This window comes from Vanacampus margaritifer, chromosome 18 (genome assembly GCF_051991255.1).
Source record: "Vanacampus margaritifer isolate UIUO_Vmar chromosome 18, RoL_Vmar_1.0, whole genome shotgun sequence".
NCBI classification, from domain to species: domain Eukaryota; kingdom Metazoa; phylum Chordata; class Actinopteri; order Syngnathiformes; family Syngnathidae; genus Vanacampus; species Vanacampus margaritifer.
Genome location: NC_135449.1, coordinates 4,302,980 through 4,320,665, shown reverse-complemented (window position 1 = coordinate 4,320,665; position 17,686 = coordinate 4,302,980). Strand labels below are relative to the sequence as shown.

Below are 17,686 nucleotides of genomic sequence, written 5' to 3'. Positions count from 1 at the left end.
ACAAAGCATTAAGAAAATCACATCCAAATTGTCTTAATGTGAATTGTCTCTTTCTATGTGCTCTGTGATTGGCTGGTTGACCAGTTGGATGGTTAATTCCGAGTATCCAGACATTTCCTTTACATGGTGAAAACAAACGGTGTATTGTATTGCTTTTTGCCTGTGACTAACAAGCAAACCAGGCAGATTGTTATCACATTTTGAAATTGAAATAATCCTCACATATCAATTTGAATGAATGGATAGAAATTAAAATGTCTATTTAAAAAAAAACAAATTTAATGAGAAAGTTTTAATACAATATATGGAAGGGGGGAACACAAAATGTTTTTTTGTTCAAGGAACAAACCATTTTCGTGTAAATATATGCATTTTATTCATATACTACATGAAAATGTTTTTTGTTCGATTGATCAATAAACAAACATTTTTTTTTAGTTCAAGTCATAATATTTAAAAAAATAATGAGGGGGAAAATATGTCAAAATGCACGTTTAGAATTAGCTAAGGCGCTAATATGCTAAATTCTAGTTAGCTCATTCACTGCCAGCCATTTTGACAATAGCGCCTGTCGATTACGTCACGCATCCCACAAAGCACTGCGCCAAACGTAAAAAACGTCAGTTTGGCGCGATGGGAAACACGAAGCTAGTTTGAGTAAATATGAACGCCGCCGTTTCACAATGTCAGACAACCATTGTGCGCCAGGTTGCCGCAACAAAAGGAGGCAAAAGAAGGGATGAACATTCTACAGGCTAACATAAAAGGAACCAAGGTGTAGCTAATGGATAGCAGCCATAAAAAGAGGGAGAAGTTGGGACTGGGACGCTTGGTTATGGCGTCTGAAACAATCATATCAGGTGAGTCAATTACTCAATCAGTTAGTCATGTTGATGTAGCTTGATTGTATTAGTTATCAAAGTGGTTATTTTGCCGCGACTGACAACTCGCCACCTTGCGTTATTATTCCGTGAATCGCGTTGGAATGACAAGTACAAACTTTGTGCCAGTAAACGTGTCAGGTCGTGACTCCGGTGATTGACCAATCAGAACCGTTCATGGCAAAATAACACTAATTGACTAACTGTCATTGCAAAATATTCACTGGCTTGTAGATATCTGCAGATCTGGAACATTCTCCCTTATCTGCCAGCATGATAGAGGAAAAAAAAGCACTCCTGCCGCTTCATTGTGATCTATGATATCCGACCTGTCTGGTTTGTGCATGTATCCATCCCCGTTGACAAAATGTAATTGACAAGTAAACTCGTGGCAGTAAATGAGTTAATATTAATACAATTAGCACAAATCTATTAAGATTCATCCATCATTTCCTCAACAAGTACCAACTTAATTACATTTTAGACTTGGATAATCCACTAGCACAGTTCCAAATTTAACATACTGGAGGAAAAACAGAAACAATAAAAGTGGGCAAAGAATTGACCCCTGTGGAACTCCCAATTTTTAAAGATCATTTTTTTTAACGGCGAATACCATTAAAAAAATAATAATTATATATATATATATATATATATATATATATATATAAATTTGGTATACACACACTCCAGATTTCACAGTCGCTTTAATGTAGAACGATAGCAGTGGCGAGACTGAAAATGGATGACGTTGAAATATGTTTATTTCTGCAGCACTTAAAAACACACAAATACTTTGCATCGCAGCGTCGGCGTTTAGAGGAACAAGTCTTCAAAGTAGTCATCAAACTCTTCCTCCCTGAGGGGAACAGAAATGACATTAAAATGTATGCAAGTTCATTTTCTTTAAAAGCCACTTTTCACAGCGAGGACACACCAAGTGCTTTACTTGAATACGATCACAAACTGTTAATACAAGACAAAAACTAATCAAAACAATTTAAAAATCAGTCGCCTCCAGACAGAGGAGCAGTGAGTCAAGAGAAGGTCAAGAAGGTATTAACTTTTCCGTCACCGAGGGTGGTCCCGTACACGTTATGTACGCGACACCTTGTGCGATTATTGCATTACAGTGGCTTAGCAGGGGTCGTTTTAACGTGGACAGCAATGCCTCACCTTGACTTTTCCTCCACTGCCGGGGCGGGTCCTCGCCAGTGGTCCGATTCGGACTGACACTCGGGCTCGTCCTCGGCTTCAGAGCCTGCAAATTTAAGCGTTAATTGGAAATAAGGCATCTATTTGAGGAGGTGATTTCTTTGTCAAAATGCTGGTGGAAGGCTGGACTAGTAGAAACGCTGCTCTCCCTTGATTGGGCGACTGAAAAGGGTGGAGACCCCTATTTGACGAAACCGTAGTCAAGTGGAGGCCATTTTTTGAAGAAATACGACCCAGAGAAAATTTGACTTTCCCTTTATTATCATACCGCAATTAATTGAGGTAGGGCATCTATTAGATTGGAGATAACTATTACATGAAATAATAGTAAATATTTGTATAAATGCTTGTGTAAGTGTGACATGAGACATATTTCTGTCTTTTGATTGTTTTACAGAAAACGTTTGCTTCCATGAGCAACACATCTTGCCTTTAATTAACACAGGGCATCTACTTGAGTGGAGGCCACTTTTCAAAGAAATATGGCAAAAAAATAAATAAAATAAATTTGTGACAAACGCGTGATGACTACAAATGCCACTCTCCCTTTAATCGACTAAAAACTTTAACTAGCATTTGCATCTCACAATTATTTAAGGCAGGGCATCTATTTGAGTGGAGGCCACTTTTTGAAAAAAAAAAAAACCATGAGGACTAGAAATGCCAGTCCCTTTTATTAATAGACTAAAAAAACTTTGACTATTTGCACCTCACAATTATTTAAGGCAGGGCATCATTTGATTGAAGGCCACATAAAAATAAAAATAAAAATAAATGGCCGAAGGAAGAAAAAAAAAAATTGTAAAAATTCTTGCTTAAGAGTTGACCAGAAATGCCACTTTCCCTTTTTTGGTCGATTGAAAACTTTAATGAACAGCGCATCCCGCAATTAATCGAGGCTGGGCATCTATTACAGTGGAATCCACAATTTGAGGAAATATTAAGTCGGTTATTTGCACAAATTGTGGTATAAGTGGGGCTACAAATGTTTCTCCGTTGGTTAGTCGACTGAAATTTGTGACTTTCATACATGACATACCTTGCAAATCATTGAGAGAAGGAATCTATTTGAGGGGGAGGCCACCCAAAAAAAAAAAACACACTCTTGGAAACAGGAGTATACAAAGATATGAAAGGAGAGCGAGACAGCTGAGAAAAAGCAGGCATGCCCGCGGGCTAATGGCTGGTGTTTTCCAGAAGGGGTTGTTTGCAGGGTGTTTTCACTCCAAACATTTTGGAGGAGTGCGCCTGAAGGCCCCACGAGTGGAGTGTATCATACACTGTCTGTCTACGAGGATGACAAATGCCTGCGTGGATGTGCTCGGGAGTGTGTTTACCTTTGCCCTGCGACTCCTCCGAGCTGCTGGAGGAGGCGGATCGATCTGTGAGGAGACAGGAGTTCGTCTCAATCAGCAGGGAGTAGTCGCTTTGGAGTAGGAGACAAAATGAAAAGTGCAAAATGTGGATTTATTTTTTTATTTTTTTGTTGAGAGACGCTACCCCTGTGCCGCCGGTGTTTGTGCTTCTTGGAGTGTGACGATCTCTTTTTGGTCTTTTTCTTCTTCTTTCGGGATGGCTCCTGGTTCTCTTCGGGTACTTCACGAAGCGGCTTCTTGGCTTTCACCTCTTTCTGCCTAGAATGAGGAAAATGTGGCCCAAATACGTGGATGGAAATGTCACTTGTAAGAATAATGAAGAAAGTCTTAAAAGGGATGCTTACTTGTGGTGATAGTTGAGCTTGAAAGAACATTCTGGGCAAAGTCCTGGAAGACAAAAAAGACAAACAGAAGTGGGCAAAGAAATGAGCCCTGCAGAACTCCTATTTCACATTTTAAGTTTATGCGGGCTAAAATATGAACCCACCATTTATTAAAACGTTCAATAAGATGCCTTTTAGTTTTAATTTCAAATTGATGTTATGGACACACTTGTACTAAAAGTACACCTTTTTATATAATATTTTTATTTCTCCAATTCTCCCAAACAAAAATTAGTAAAACAATGAAAATGGAGCTATAATATAATAAAAAGCTGTAATATTGCAAGAATAAAATTGTAAAAAAAAATAATAAAATTCTTTAAAAAAAAAATCTGTCATACATACACTTACAAGAATTATGTTGACATTTTTTTATTTTTATGAGAAATGTTTGATGTAGATGATAGCTAAAATAAAGTAATATTCTGAGATAAAGTCTAATATAATATGACAAGTGGGGGAGGGGAAATCATTTTTATTAGAAAAACCTTACATCAAGTGTCTAAAAAAATAATAATAATAATAATAATTCCCAATCCTAAATTGAGTACACTACATCAAATTCATGCTCTGATGTTGCTTTTCTTTCATTATTCAAAATAATTTGGTTTAGGCCAATATTGACAGATGAGCTTGTTAAGGCAGAAAGTGTGTCAATTGGTCCGTGACTGTAGCGTCTGGAACTGGTGGGTTCTCCAATTACTGTAATTATTCTAACAGGATTTTCTGCGGTGTGATACCTGAAGGAGGATTATTATGAGCTGGCGCTTGGAGAAAGAAAAAAGAAAAAAACAAACTAGGAGACTGCAACACACTCTCATACACACAGAGACACACATTTACACCATTTGTTTTTGCTATTAATAATGCTATTGATCTATTGAACTTACGCAGTTTGACCAATGCATTCCTCTTCTCGCCCTGTTCCAAGTAGGCAAAATTCACCTCCCAGCTTTTCAGGCCTTCCTGCTTCTCGCAGCGTTTGTTCCCACACTGGAACTGACCTAGAAGATAAAAACACATCACTGAAATAGTCATTGTTATTCTTTTTTTTTTTTTTTTAGCATTTAGTATTACATCAGCAAAATAAAGAAAACTGAATCAAACTCAACTAGAAAAGAAGCGGGCAAATGGATTAAGCCCTGTGGGACTCCTATTTAACCTTTTTAAGGAATAAACAAAAAGGCAATGACTACCGGTACCTTCTTACAAACTTCACCTAGATGCGAGTGGCCTACTTAAAACTTTATAACTTACAGTATAACATTTAAAGGCAATTTAAAATAACTGTTGAAACTAGACAAAGTGCAATTTTTGCAGAAATTGCGTGGGAATGCTGAAACCTGAATGCTTTTATGAAGGAAATCGAAAGATAAATTATGTGAAAATTATTAATTTTAGCTAATAAACATGTAGGACAACCTATCCCATGATTTAAAGTAGGAGTTCCACAGGGCTCAGTTCTTCACCCACTTCTCTTGTTTGATCATCTTTTTGTTGACCAGAACTTTTACCGGAATGTTCTTTCAAACGCACCCACCATCACAAGTAAGCATCACCTTTTAATTTATGGAGAATTAAAACAAATAAAGAATAATAAAGATTACAATAGAGAATTAAAATAATAAAAAAAATAAGTAATTTTTTTTTTTTAATTATTTTAGTAGTTTATTCAAAAAGTCAATTCCCAATCCTCATTTTAATATTAAAAAGAAGACGCTTACACAAAGCTAACACGCATACATTCTCAATTTTGTGTATCCATCCCCCTCACAAAGGTTAGCTGAGAAATGGAGCTGTGCCGTTTTTCTAGCAACGTCCATTGCCTGCAGCTCTCCATGACTGCCTCCATCCATCTCCATCCAAGAGCCCCCCTCCCTCCCTCCCTCCCTCCCCACTCAACGCGCTCTCATTGCCCTTTCTTCTCCTCGCCTCATCATCATCATCCCCCTCAGGCCTCCCTCCAGCCGCCGCCCGGGCCCTCCCGTTATCCTTAGACCGTCTTAAAGCGGCACTGATCAGCTCGGGGTTCCTCCAGATTGCAACAGCGGGTGCGAGTGCGTCACACAGGTCCCAAGTTGGCACGAGGGCTAACAATGCTCCTGACCCCGGGACAGCAGGAGGGTGACGGACACCGATGATGGCTTTGAGCCACGGGGCAGACTTTCTCCTCACATGCGCGATTGGATTTAAAAGCTATGATGTCAGCAGTGGGGGTGGGGGGGGGGGGGGGGTTGAGAGCTGCAGGCTCTGAAACTTTATTGTGATGCCACTAAATTGCATTTGTCTTATAGTTCCACAATCCAATGATAAAAACTAGAAATTCAGATTTGATAGAAATGCGACATTTAAATAACGGACAAGTTGATTCATATATATGTAAAATGACAACAAGAAACTCATTGCATTGTACAGTACGTTCTGGAATTGAGCTGTGACATATCGGACCGAATCAAACCGTCCTTGAATTGTATCACACCACATTTATCGTATTAAATCGTCTTTTGTTGGAGAGATGCACACCCCTACTAGTAACAATTACTGTACTTAAAAGTATAACAAACTGATTTTTCAAGTATATTTTTCAGCGCAAAATCCATGACTGACATATTTGACAGACAATATAACAACACTCAGACATACAATCGGTATTCTCTGCGAAAAAACGATTCCTTTTGCTGCCGCTTACTGAGCAGTTGTGACCGTCTTCTTTGTTTGTGTTATCATTATACTGCCCCCAGTGGCCAATTTAATTGTCATTACCACATAAAGTACATTGACTTTTTTTTTTTAACTCATTCACTCCCAGCCATTTTCGCTGAAGCAACCCCATTCGCTCCCGAGTGCTTCCGAGTCTTGCCCACAGAATACTGTGTTCCATTTTTTTATTTTTATTTTTTATTTTTTTTGCAGAGCTCAGTATTGTTCATTCGATTTGACCTCATCATTGCTCTCCTTTTTTTTTTTTTTTTTTAAATTCAACAAATCAATTAAAAAAAAATTAATAAATGTTTTTTTTGTTTTTTTTAAATACATATACATATATATATATATATATATATATATATATATATATATATATATATATATATATATATATATATATATATATATATATATATATATATATATATATATATATATATATATATACCCTTTTTTTTGTATGTGTGTGTGTGTGCGTGCGTGCGAGCGTGTGTGTATTCATCAGTTCACCTAAAGCCCATTAAAAAAAAATCCCATACTAATAATATAAAATAATAATAAATTGCCAGATGCAGAAACATCAATGTAAGTTATCACGATGTAGTGGCTCTCGCTAACATACATAATACTGTGTTCCATTGCTATAAAGACATGGAACCTACCAAAAGATAGACTAGAGTCTCTTCTTTCATCAGGGAAAAAAAGAATATGTATCTGTTTCCGTTTTGCGGCAATTAGCTAAGCTAAGTTTCATCAATATTCACATTCATGGTGAAAACACTGACAAAAAGAGCTGGTTGCAAGATGGCCCTAGGCTGATCTCTTATACTCCGCTGCCACCTGCGACCTCTTCAAGTCAGAGCTGCATCAAAGCCTTCTGTGTGCTCTAGCATAAAATTAAACCATAAAAAAAAAACGTATGAATACGTTTTTGGGACCAAACAAGACAAGATTTTTATTAAATTAGTTATTTTAAAAATATTTTTATTTAATGCCAATTTTGTAGTTGTGGAGCGTAATAATTGAAATTGTAACTGAATTTCAATGAATTGCACAGCCCTATTGCTAACTATTTTTGCGGGCCCTCAGGAATCACAAATTTGAGAACCACGGATTTAAATGAATATTGGACCACATAACGACACATTTTCGCTCATCTGTAGCAGGCCTCAAGGATCATGTTGTCATGACTCCTCACAGTGGGAGTGACCCCCACGTGCTCCAGGGGGTAAAAGTGTTGGCACCGGCACGGCTGAGTAAACCCGTTAAGTGAGGAAACTCCTGTCCCGCTTACGTCAATGGCTCCTAATTCCTGCCGCTCGGCGGCTGCAGATCAAGGAGGACGCGCAGAGAGGCAGATGGCCGCGTGATTAGCAATCGCCCGGGTGACGTGGTGAGGTCGTGACCCCCCGAGCGAGCGCCGGGCGTGGATGCTCTTTCGCGTTTCGGTGATTGACAGCGCGGAGGTCATTCACGAAGGAGGGAGAAGCTCGTTATCACATGTCTGGAGGACTTTAGAATGAGATGTCAAACAAAGAGTCGGATGAAGGAGCAGCTAAGTTTTAAGGCACGAGGTTTGTGTCATGTTATTGGAAAAACTCGACATTGTGCTAAGCTTTTAGCCTGAATTCAAATGTAAAGGCACCTTCAAAAATGGGTCTAAAAGTTTTTTTTTTGTTTTTTTTTTTAAGTTATTTCAATTCATCGTTCTCTTTTATTCTCAAGCTGTGTGGGATCATCGTTCTCTTTTATTCCTCAAGCTGTGTGGGAGCCAGAATGCGGCCATTCTGTGGTGGCATTGAATATAAACGTTGACATTGTAGAAAAGAAACATGCAGACGCCAAAATGAAAAAGATTCCGCTGAAAATGCAGACAGCGAATTAACACTTACGCGTAGTCATTTTATTTAGATTTTTCTTGATATTGTTTTTCAATGTCAGCCTTCAGAGTTTCTGTGTAAAGTGAATTCAGAGTTGTGGTTCTAAATACATCACAGAATATACGTTTGAAGATAATTGGTGAAAACATAAACTGGGGAGTATTTAGTTGTGGAAATGTATTGTCAAACTGTTTCTCACCCTTCCAGCATCCTGATTTTGTTGGGCTAAAACAAAACATTCTTCCCTTCGGAAAGTCCACTAGCATGTTCACTCTAGAGCGCCTGGTTGCAGGCCCTGAGTGCATGCACATCATGCAGAAAAGGCTGCTATTTTTTTTTACTCCTCTAGATTGGTTTAAATAGAAAGGCTAGTGCAATGAAACTGATTACATTTCCACCGGATCTTTAACTCAAGAGTGCCATCTAGAGGAGTCAAAAAAACATCACAAGTGCTTCACGAAGCTTCATTTGTCCATCACTAATTCCTCTCCGCAGACTATACTCCCTCTCGTCAATAATTCAGCCTTTGCGGAGGTTCTGTGCTCTGAGTGACATTCTAATTACAGTACATGCGACCCTTATAACTGTAGTGTGCTTTCGACGATACTGTATATCTCACCTAAAAATACATGGGGCCAAAGACGTGAGCCCTGTGGAACTCCTATTTCACCTTTTTGTGATTTATATATGGGGCAAACTGTAAATGCCATTTAATAAATGTGATGTTACGGGCACACTTGTACTAAAAATTCACCTTGTATATAAAAATATTTCAAATAACGTTCTAGCAACATAAATTTCACCCCGTACTTTGAAACAAAAAATACTAAAAAGCTTCATTTAGCTGATGGCTGCAAAGCCTTGGCAATGACATTTGACGGTAAACTGCAGCTAAATTCATAGGCCAGTGGCTAATTTTATCCCCCCCCCACCCCCCAATTGTGAAGTAAAGAGCAAAATGACACCTTCAATCATCTCTCCAAGCATCCCGTTCATTACGCGAGCCTGCCGACAGCTGGCGTATTAAAACAAGAGTAACGGCGATTGGCTTTTGTGTCGCCGGTGTCGCCTTTTGGTCTGACGACAATGAATCCAATAAAACGCGCCTGCCAGAAACCTCCCTCGCTTGCTAATGAGCATTTTACATCTCGTTTGGTCCGTGCCCCTGTTTCGGGGGGGGGGGGGGGGGGTCTTCTTTTACTGGTTGCCAGGCAACCTCATAAGGAGACAATCCGGCAAAAATAAAAGCGCGCCATTTTAAACAAACAGGTCAAGTCATTAACAGCCCAGTCTTTCGATTGTCAACCAGCGCAAGTCGGTAATCTTTGCAGAAACTTGCAAACGAGAGGAGCTGCCCTTTTTTTTTTTTTTTTTTTTTGCGTGCGTTTGTTTTGCCTTTGACAAGAAGTCCGAGCAAGCTGCCGAGCGGAGATGCAACACCCGGGCTGTGTGTCGTAACATTTATTTGCTCCGCAGAGAACGGCTGACGGGGTGGTGCAAAGGGCGTTTGACGCAACCGCAATCAACAAACACCGGAGGAAGTTTACCCGTCAGGGCGGATGAATCTTTGGAGGCGTTCTAACAAAGCTAAGTCAAAGTTTACTGACCAGTTTCAACCTCAAGATATTACGCATGTAACTGCAGTGGAGTAACTCCTCTTTGCCATCAATGGCGCCATCACAAAATGGCCGTTTTCCATAACTTTAGATTTTAAGCAATTTTTTGTTTGTTGTTAAAAACACTTCTACCGCATTGAAAGAGTTGTTCAAGAAAAGATGTGATATTCACTTTTAAGAAGAGGGAACCAAAATGTATTGTATTGAAGAATTGCTTGCCGTTATTGAGAACGCTTGGAGAGCAGTTCTTCACCTAATAATACACGCTGGTTCCTTTCCGGAGCTGATTTATTCCGGCACAATCGAGCCCAGCAGGATTTCCTTTTCAGCGCATATTTTAGATCCGGTCTGCGGTTAGATTAAAGAACAGTTTCATTTTTCTGAGACGAAAAAGACTCTAGGCCCGTTTTTTTTTTAAAATGAGCATACGGGTTTGGTCCGTGCACTTTTTTTTTTTGCCCCATAATGAGCAGATCTTCAGGATTAGAAGTCAAGGTCCAGCGTAGCGCTGTGATCAAAAGCAACGAATATGGAGATTCTACGTGGGCCTGAGGCGGGGATTTAGGATTTGGCTAAGGCACTAACCAGGTGCTCGGACCACAGCGGTCGGGCTGATCTTAAGAAGGCAATGTGGTAAGACGAAGCATTTGTATTAATGCCAGTTGTTTTTTAGGAATCGAACGTCGCTCTTTGGCCAGTAAAATGTGACACAATTATGACCAGCATTGTTCCTCCTTCATATCACGTAAAACGTTAGAATTCCAAAAGGGGTGTGTAGACTTATTATATCTCCCCTACATGGTCCAGGGTAAAGCATTTGAAGCAGGGCAGGAAAACGGGCGACTTGCGCAGCAGCCATCACGCCGCTGTTTACTGATATTTTCAGACAACGAGCGCAACAACAAACACTTCCAGCTGTTCCACGCCAACGAGAAAACCCGAGCAGCAAAAAGTCCTTTTCTGTCAAAACACATCCCGCGTAATCGCCTCGTGTCCAACATCGCTTGAAATGTTGTTCTTTTCTTCTTCTTTTTTTTGTTTTTTTTTTGCCCTCCAATGTCAATTATGGAAACACGCCGGCATGTTTTCATTTAAATTATTCAAGTTGTATCTTTGGCACACAGTGCATTTCATTTTCCCGGAGAAAGGAAAAGGCTAGAAGCTCATCTAGCAAAAACATTCAGGTTAGAGAATTTATTTTTTTTAAAACACTTTCCTCGGGATAAATTGGCTAAAGCATTTCCTAAAATGAACTATTTCTATTTAAATAACGGAGTGTGTGCTGCGAGATAGATACATCCAATCCCCCCCCCCCCCCGCCTCAGCTACCTTTGACTTCCTACTGACAAGACGCCAAAAGACAAATTCACTTTCATAAGAGTACACTTTGTTTTTCTGCATTCCTTCACATCACACGACTGCTGGAGGAGGAGTTGTTTTTTTTTCCAAGTTCACATATGGGATGCGTCTCGGCGTATTAGAAGTCAAGACTTTTGAAACGCTTCCAACCTTACGTGGATAATACTGGTCACTGATGTGTACTAATGAGAGCGCTATATAATGTAAAGCAGAGCTCAGGGCACCGTATAGAAACTGACCTTGTTTGAGTCCTCAGAACTACAAGTACATATATTGTACCATGGTAGTTTTTCAGCTGTTTCAAAACAATTGGGCAAAATGGCCGATTTATTTTCCCCTTAAAATGTTAAAAACGAAGAAAACCAAAGTTTCCCATGCCGTGAAAGTACCCCGAATGCACCATTTTGCTTGCGTAGCATGAGCAGCTAGCAAGTGTGTAGCGCATGTTATTCTGTTGCCCCCAAGCGTCCTTTAACTCTTTGACTGCCAGACGTTTTCAAAAACGGGTTGTCCCCAGTGCCAGCCGATTTTAAGCATTTTGACTGATCTTTCAAGGTCCATAGAAAATTATGTGTTTGGACTATGGAAACACACATACTACCAAATGAAAGATTGGACTCTCATCTTTCATCAGAAAAAAAAGTTTGTTTCTACCTTATTCCGTTTTTCAGTAATCAACAATAGAAAATGGTTAGTTTCACCTCTGTTTTGAAACAAACGTCTTTTAACGTCTTTGGCACTCCCCCATAGGATTTTACTAAACGTTATTTAACGTTTTTGGCAGTCAAAGAGTTAAGCTGTTAAATGACACCGCGGTTGGAGTTAACTGTAAAACTAAACACACGAAGATAAGAATTGCATTCTCCGTATATTTAAATACAAAACATGCTTAGTTTTTAAAACATCGCTTGCCTAGCGCTAATGCTAAGCGTGAAGGGAGGATCGCATTCAAATGCTAACCGGAAGTTAGCATCGATTTCGGGAGTGTGTTTTAATTCTAGTCTTATTTCACTTTCTTGTTTTATTTTGTCATTGTCCTTTCAAGTTGTATTTAAAGTTGATATTCCAAGGATTCAAAGACTGTTTTTTCTCAAAATTCAAGGATGCATACATCTAAGGATTTTTATTTTTATTATTGTCTTATCACACATTTGCTCATGACATACAATCCCCGAGGTTTCCAGGTCAGCCCAGTAAGTCTGAAGACTTGTGAAAAGAACACAAGATAAAAATATGTAAAAGGTTAATGCTTGACAGCAGTTGTAAACAAGTAAGAATGGTTTTATTATTGACACATGAATCTATACACTCTTGTAAACTTCATGAAATTTGTTAAGGTCGTACATACTATGGACTTGTCATTCAAAGCAGAGAATCTTAAAAGCGAAAGTTTGTGCGTGACATGTGAAGAGCATAAGCAAGGTGAGGATAACGTCGTGCGCGATGCTGTGACTCCTCTTCATCTCATAATCATGCTACGACCCTGACGGAAAAGGTCAGCGCTCTCGCTAAGCCCCGCCAAGTGAGCCGAAAAAGTAAGAGTGAGTGCAACTTTCCTCTACCGTGGTGACTAATCAATGAATCATCATACTGCGTATTAGCCGAGCTCAAAGCAACCCACCTTTAACTTGCAAACCCTGCGCGGCGCTTCTAATTTGATTAGTATTGATTTAGCTGCAGGGTGTTGGCGCTTATGAAAGCGCGCCGAGTGGAATCAGCGCAGGGAAGACATGACCGCTCAGGTTGGGTCTAATCCCGCTTCCTGTCGAGTTTTGCCGCTGGTGGTTGAAATGTGACCGACCGGGATTACACAGACTTAATCTGGAACAATATATTGGCTTAGTCAGCTATCTCAGACACGCCGCGCGTGCGTATGTTGCCGAGGCTGTGTTGATGTCAACAGTATGCAAATGAGAAAGTCTGCCAGTCACAGGTAAATATGCGTGCGTGCGAGAGGAGGAGGAGGAGGAGGAGGAGGAGGAGATGGTGTCCAATTTTCTCAAACGATGGTTTTGTGGAAAAGCAAACGCTGAAGGCAGCAGATGAACTGGGGAGACCCGCGTTGTTAAAGGTTAAAGGTTGAGGGTGAAAGAGGAAAAGGTCTATGATATGAAAAGCCTTACAAGAAAAGGTCAGAGATCCGAAAGGCTTTGCGGTGCCATTTTGTCAAGATGGAGGCCAAAGTACAGTGACACATCTCGGGCTCAGGAGGGAATTGTGCAAGGAGATGCGGATGGCTGTCCACCGGCTTGTCTCTGTCACCATCTAGTGGCGACACTTGGAAACTTCATTGTCACTGTGGCCCTGATGTGTTTGATCTAGAATTTATTATCCATCCATATATTTTCTAAGGGTGTTTTTGTATTGGTTAAATTGTTTTGGTGTTAACTTAGCTAAAAATTGTATTATAAACTGCAGTTGTTCTTAAACTGTAGGCTTCCACAAGCAGTTATATTAGCAGTTATATTCAACTTTTTTCTTAGTTCAATACAATGTGTTCCAAAATGATGTTATTTTAGTTCACAAAAACTAACGAAATAACTAAAACTAAAATTCAAAAAAACATTTCCGTTAACAAAATAAAAAATAATAAAAAATAAAACTATGATTATAGTGAAAATGTCCTTTATTTTCGTCTTCGGTAATTAATTTAATACATGAGCCTTTGGGGTTGATTTTAAATGTGATTTAAGTATATTTATTTCAATATTAACAGGAATAAGGACGTTTGACACAGAAGTGATGTCATCTAGCAGCAGCCAATAGAAAAGCACCTTAAGATGACGGAAAAAACTAATAAGCTAATAAAGTAAACTCTTTATTTAGTTATAACGGCCCTGCAAAGGATACCGTAACTACATAGCAGCCTGTTTCCTGAGGAAATATTTGTCTTTACTTTTTCTATTTTGTAGAAAAAAAAATCACACGCAAACAAACTTTGTAAAAGTGTCATTATTATACCAGGCGTGCACCATTTTGGGAATCGCTATTCTCATCTAACTCCATCAACGTTAATGACACAGCCTATTAATAGTGATACTATTGCAACTTGAAAAGTTCAAAAGTGCCTACCTTTGCCAGAGACAACCTCACTCTCCGTCCGCCAGCGGAATCCAAACTATTGAAGGAGAAATGAAAGGAATCCCAATGAGCCCACTTCACGGGTTGCATTTCAAAGCACGGCTTCCAATGTGGCGCGGCGGCGCCGTCGACATTAGAGCGGAGATAACTGGAAGGGCATTTCGTCGAGTGCAGACTTGTGCCAAGGCTAGTGTGAAAATAAAACGCCATTTCGTTTTTTTGTCATGTTCAATGGATCCGACCCAAAATTGAATGGCCTCTTTCCTCGGCTCACGCTCCGCCGAGCCCGTCCTCGGCGGGAATTTGACCCGATTCGTGGAAAGGATGCAGGCGCCCGGAACGTCATATAAAGTATTAATGTTCAAGTGCGAGTCTTGTCACACAACCCCCGGTTGACAAAATACAACATTTAATCAGATGACGATGTTATGTGCGAAGGGAAAGTATGAGCGGCGAGAAGGGAATATAATCAGTCAACCTTGACTTTCACTTTCTGTTCCCATTTGCAACTTGTGTCATTGATTATGAATAAAGAATGACTTGTAATTCCGTGCATTGGAAAGCTTTTGTGTGAAACTTTAACAACTGTAATTCATTGTGAGTTTGCCACGTTGATTTCCCCATTCACTCTCAATTTATTTTTGCCTTGATAGTATGTATTTATTATTTACGTAATTGCACCAGTGGCATGTTGAGTCATCCTTTATTTGTACGAAAAACATTTTCTAATCTTAAAAAATAAAACTGTGTTTAAGAAAAAATATCAGAGATTGTCGCTGTGGTTTGTGCACACGCGTGTGGTATAAAAAAAATACTGAATTAAATGTTCAAACTGTACTTAATGTTATAATGGCTTAAACATATTTTTTTTTTAAATCCAGTACAGTAGATAATTATTGCTACCTCGTAGCTGAACTGAAAATAAAGAAATTTGTCTGAGTCAACTCATACTTTTATCCATGAAGCCCACCTTGTTTTCCTTATACCGACTGAGATCAGCTATGCAGTACTCCTTAAACAACTTGTCGTAATACTTCTTCGCCAATTCTTTCTCCCTTGGACACAAAAATACCAGAGGTAAGTTTTAAAAACCACAAAAATGTCCAGAGAAAATCAGGGATGTGATTTGACCAAAGTGAAATTATCTGAAAATTTAGCCGGGGGTCTGGGGGCACCCAGCTAGGTCCAGGGGCAGTGCCCTGGTGGGGGGACAAGGGGGGCGAAGCCCCCCGGAGCTCATGGGTTTTCCGTGTTTTTAAGTACTTTCAATGCACTCACATGACAAAGAAATAGACAAAACAACAGCATAAATTTTCAATGTATATTGAACTATCCCATATAAAATGGCAGTTTTAGTCAACTCAAAATCAGTCACATTCAAAAACATTGGACTGCCTTTGCTTTTAAAAACTATCACTGAGAATATCATCATATCTAACTAATGTGATTATTAAGTTAACACATAAATAATGTTGAAGAGTTCAAATTTCATGAACAAATAATTGTATCATGACCAAATGAAAAGTAACTCATATTAGAGCATACCACAAATGTCTTTGTTATAGCAGAAGATGTTATCTGTCGGAGTCATGTGCATACACAATGAACTACTAAAAAAAAAAAAAAAAAAAAATCTGAATTTTTTTTTTTGGGGGGGGGGGAGATAAAAAAAAAAAAGCGGAATTCCGCGAATTAGCGGAAAAATCACATCCCTGGAAAATGCAATCTAATATACGAAAAGGTTGACTTGGAGGCGTTACCACGTCATGTCGTCTTCATCTTCGTCCCTCCAGAGGAAGCGATGATTCTCACGTAGAACATCCGAGTCTGTTTTGTCGTTTGCGCTGAGGGGAAGAAAATGTAAAGATCAGGATGATGAAGAGATAACCTAACACAAAATACATACGCGGAGCGTTTGAAGTCAGCCATATGTCCTCCATAGTAAAGTATATAATCGCCGACAAACTTCTTATGGCGCTCAAACTGTAGACAGCTGCTTAAGGACACTATTAAAAATGCATTATGTTGGAAATGATGGGTCAAGTAAACAAAGAGGATACAGCAGTCAGCGATATCAAGTGGGCTCTTCTATTCCTGGCTTCCTCTCTGCAAAAAAAAGTAGAAATAGCATTTAAAACCTTTAACATATTTACATTATATTCAGATGGGATTGACTGCTGCATACCTGTCCACTTCATTGGAATGAAAAGTGCGGTGGGCCACCTGAGACTTTCGATTTTTCTGGAATGGCTTCTGTAAAATTTCCTCTTCATGTTTCCTACCATTAAAAAGAATACAAACTTTGGTTTCCTTTATTTCATCCATATTACCCCGAAGGGCCCAATTTTACTGACGGTAACGGTGCAGAATATTCAATGTGAAAGCCTCACATGTTTTACCTTTTAAGTCTGCTCTCTGAGGTCTCTCCTTGTCTCTCGTCGTCGCTGAAATCCGAATCGTAGTTGGCACCACCACCGTGCACCTTTCGATACACGAGCACGTTTGTGTTGGTCAATCAACATTCATTATGCTGTACAGGACATGCATATGGTGATTTGCTTTACGACATACAGAAGTCGAGTGGGGGTGGGGGAAATGCAACATGCTCAGCCTATCAAAGCGGAATGATAACAATTCTAGTCATTTTTAAAAGTCAAACGCAATGTTGACTTGAAAAGAAATAGCCTTAAAGTATAACTGTTTATACATGTACATATAAACTCAGTGATTTAGCAAGGAATGTACGATTCCGTTACCGTAGCGACCATCGCTTCCCGTAAATGTAAAGTCGATTCTTAATCAAACTAACGACATTATTGCACTAAACATCCCAAAATGATATATTTTTTTAAATGCATACTTTGACGAGATCATCCATAGTTCACGCATTCGCATTGAAAACGCTGGTCGAGACTGTTTACAAATTGGCGTCGTTGAATAACGACGTCACGAGTGAGCGCGCACTCTGATGACGTCGCGGTTGTCCCGGATGAGTAGGACTGATTTGAAAATCACGGCATTGTGACCGAAAATGTAAAAAGTACTCGTGTAACGATTACTAATGCTGTTTAATTTGCCTTAGATATATTATTCATTGTACATTTAGTTAACTTTTTTTCCTTTTATGTCGACTAGCAACCTCATTTAGATGGCATTTTGCTTGGTATATTGAGTTATTTAGCTCTTATT

The 17,686-nt window shown here is 39.3% G+C and overlaps 1 protein-coding gene across 2 annotated transcripts; it reads right to left on the bottom strand.

Moving 5' to 3' along the window:
- Nucleotides 1–1,627: 1,627 nt before the first annotated feature.
- Nucleotides 1,628–17,476, bottom strand: fra10ac1 (FRA10A associated CGG repeat 1). Of its 2 annotated transcripts, XM_077551614.1 has the most exons (14): nt 17,358–17,476; nt 16,897–16,979; nt 16,683–16,775; nt 16,558–16,603; nt 16,404–16,480; nt 16,258–16,341; nt 15,468–15,552; nt 14,489–14,534; nt 4,746–4,859; nt 3,817–3,859; nt 3,597–3,730; nt 3,434–3,478; nt 2,058–2,142; nt 1,628–1,740 (listed from the first exon to the last, which is right to left on the bottom strand). In XM_077551614.1, exons 1-14 carry the CDS (start codon nt 17,373–17,375, stop codon nt 1,698–1,700), a joined length of 996 nt encoding a protein of 331 aa, XP_077407740.1. In that variant the 5' UTR covers nt 17,376–17,476; the 3' UTR covers nt 1,628–1,697. The 2 variants fall into 2 exon arrangements, with proteins under 2 accessions (XP_077407740.1, XP_077407741.1); XM_077551615.1 differs by lacking the exons at nt 1,628–1,740; nt 2,058–2,142 and having other exon boundaries at nt 3,434–3,522.
- Nucleotides 17,477–17,686: the final 210 nt, after the last annotated feature.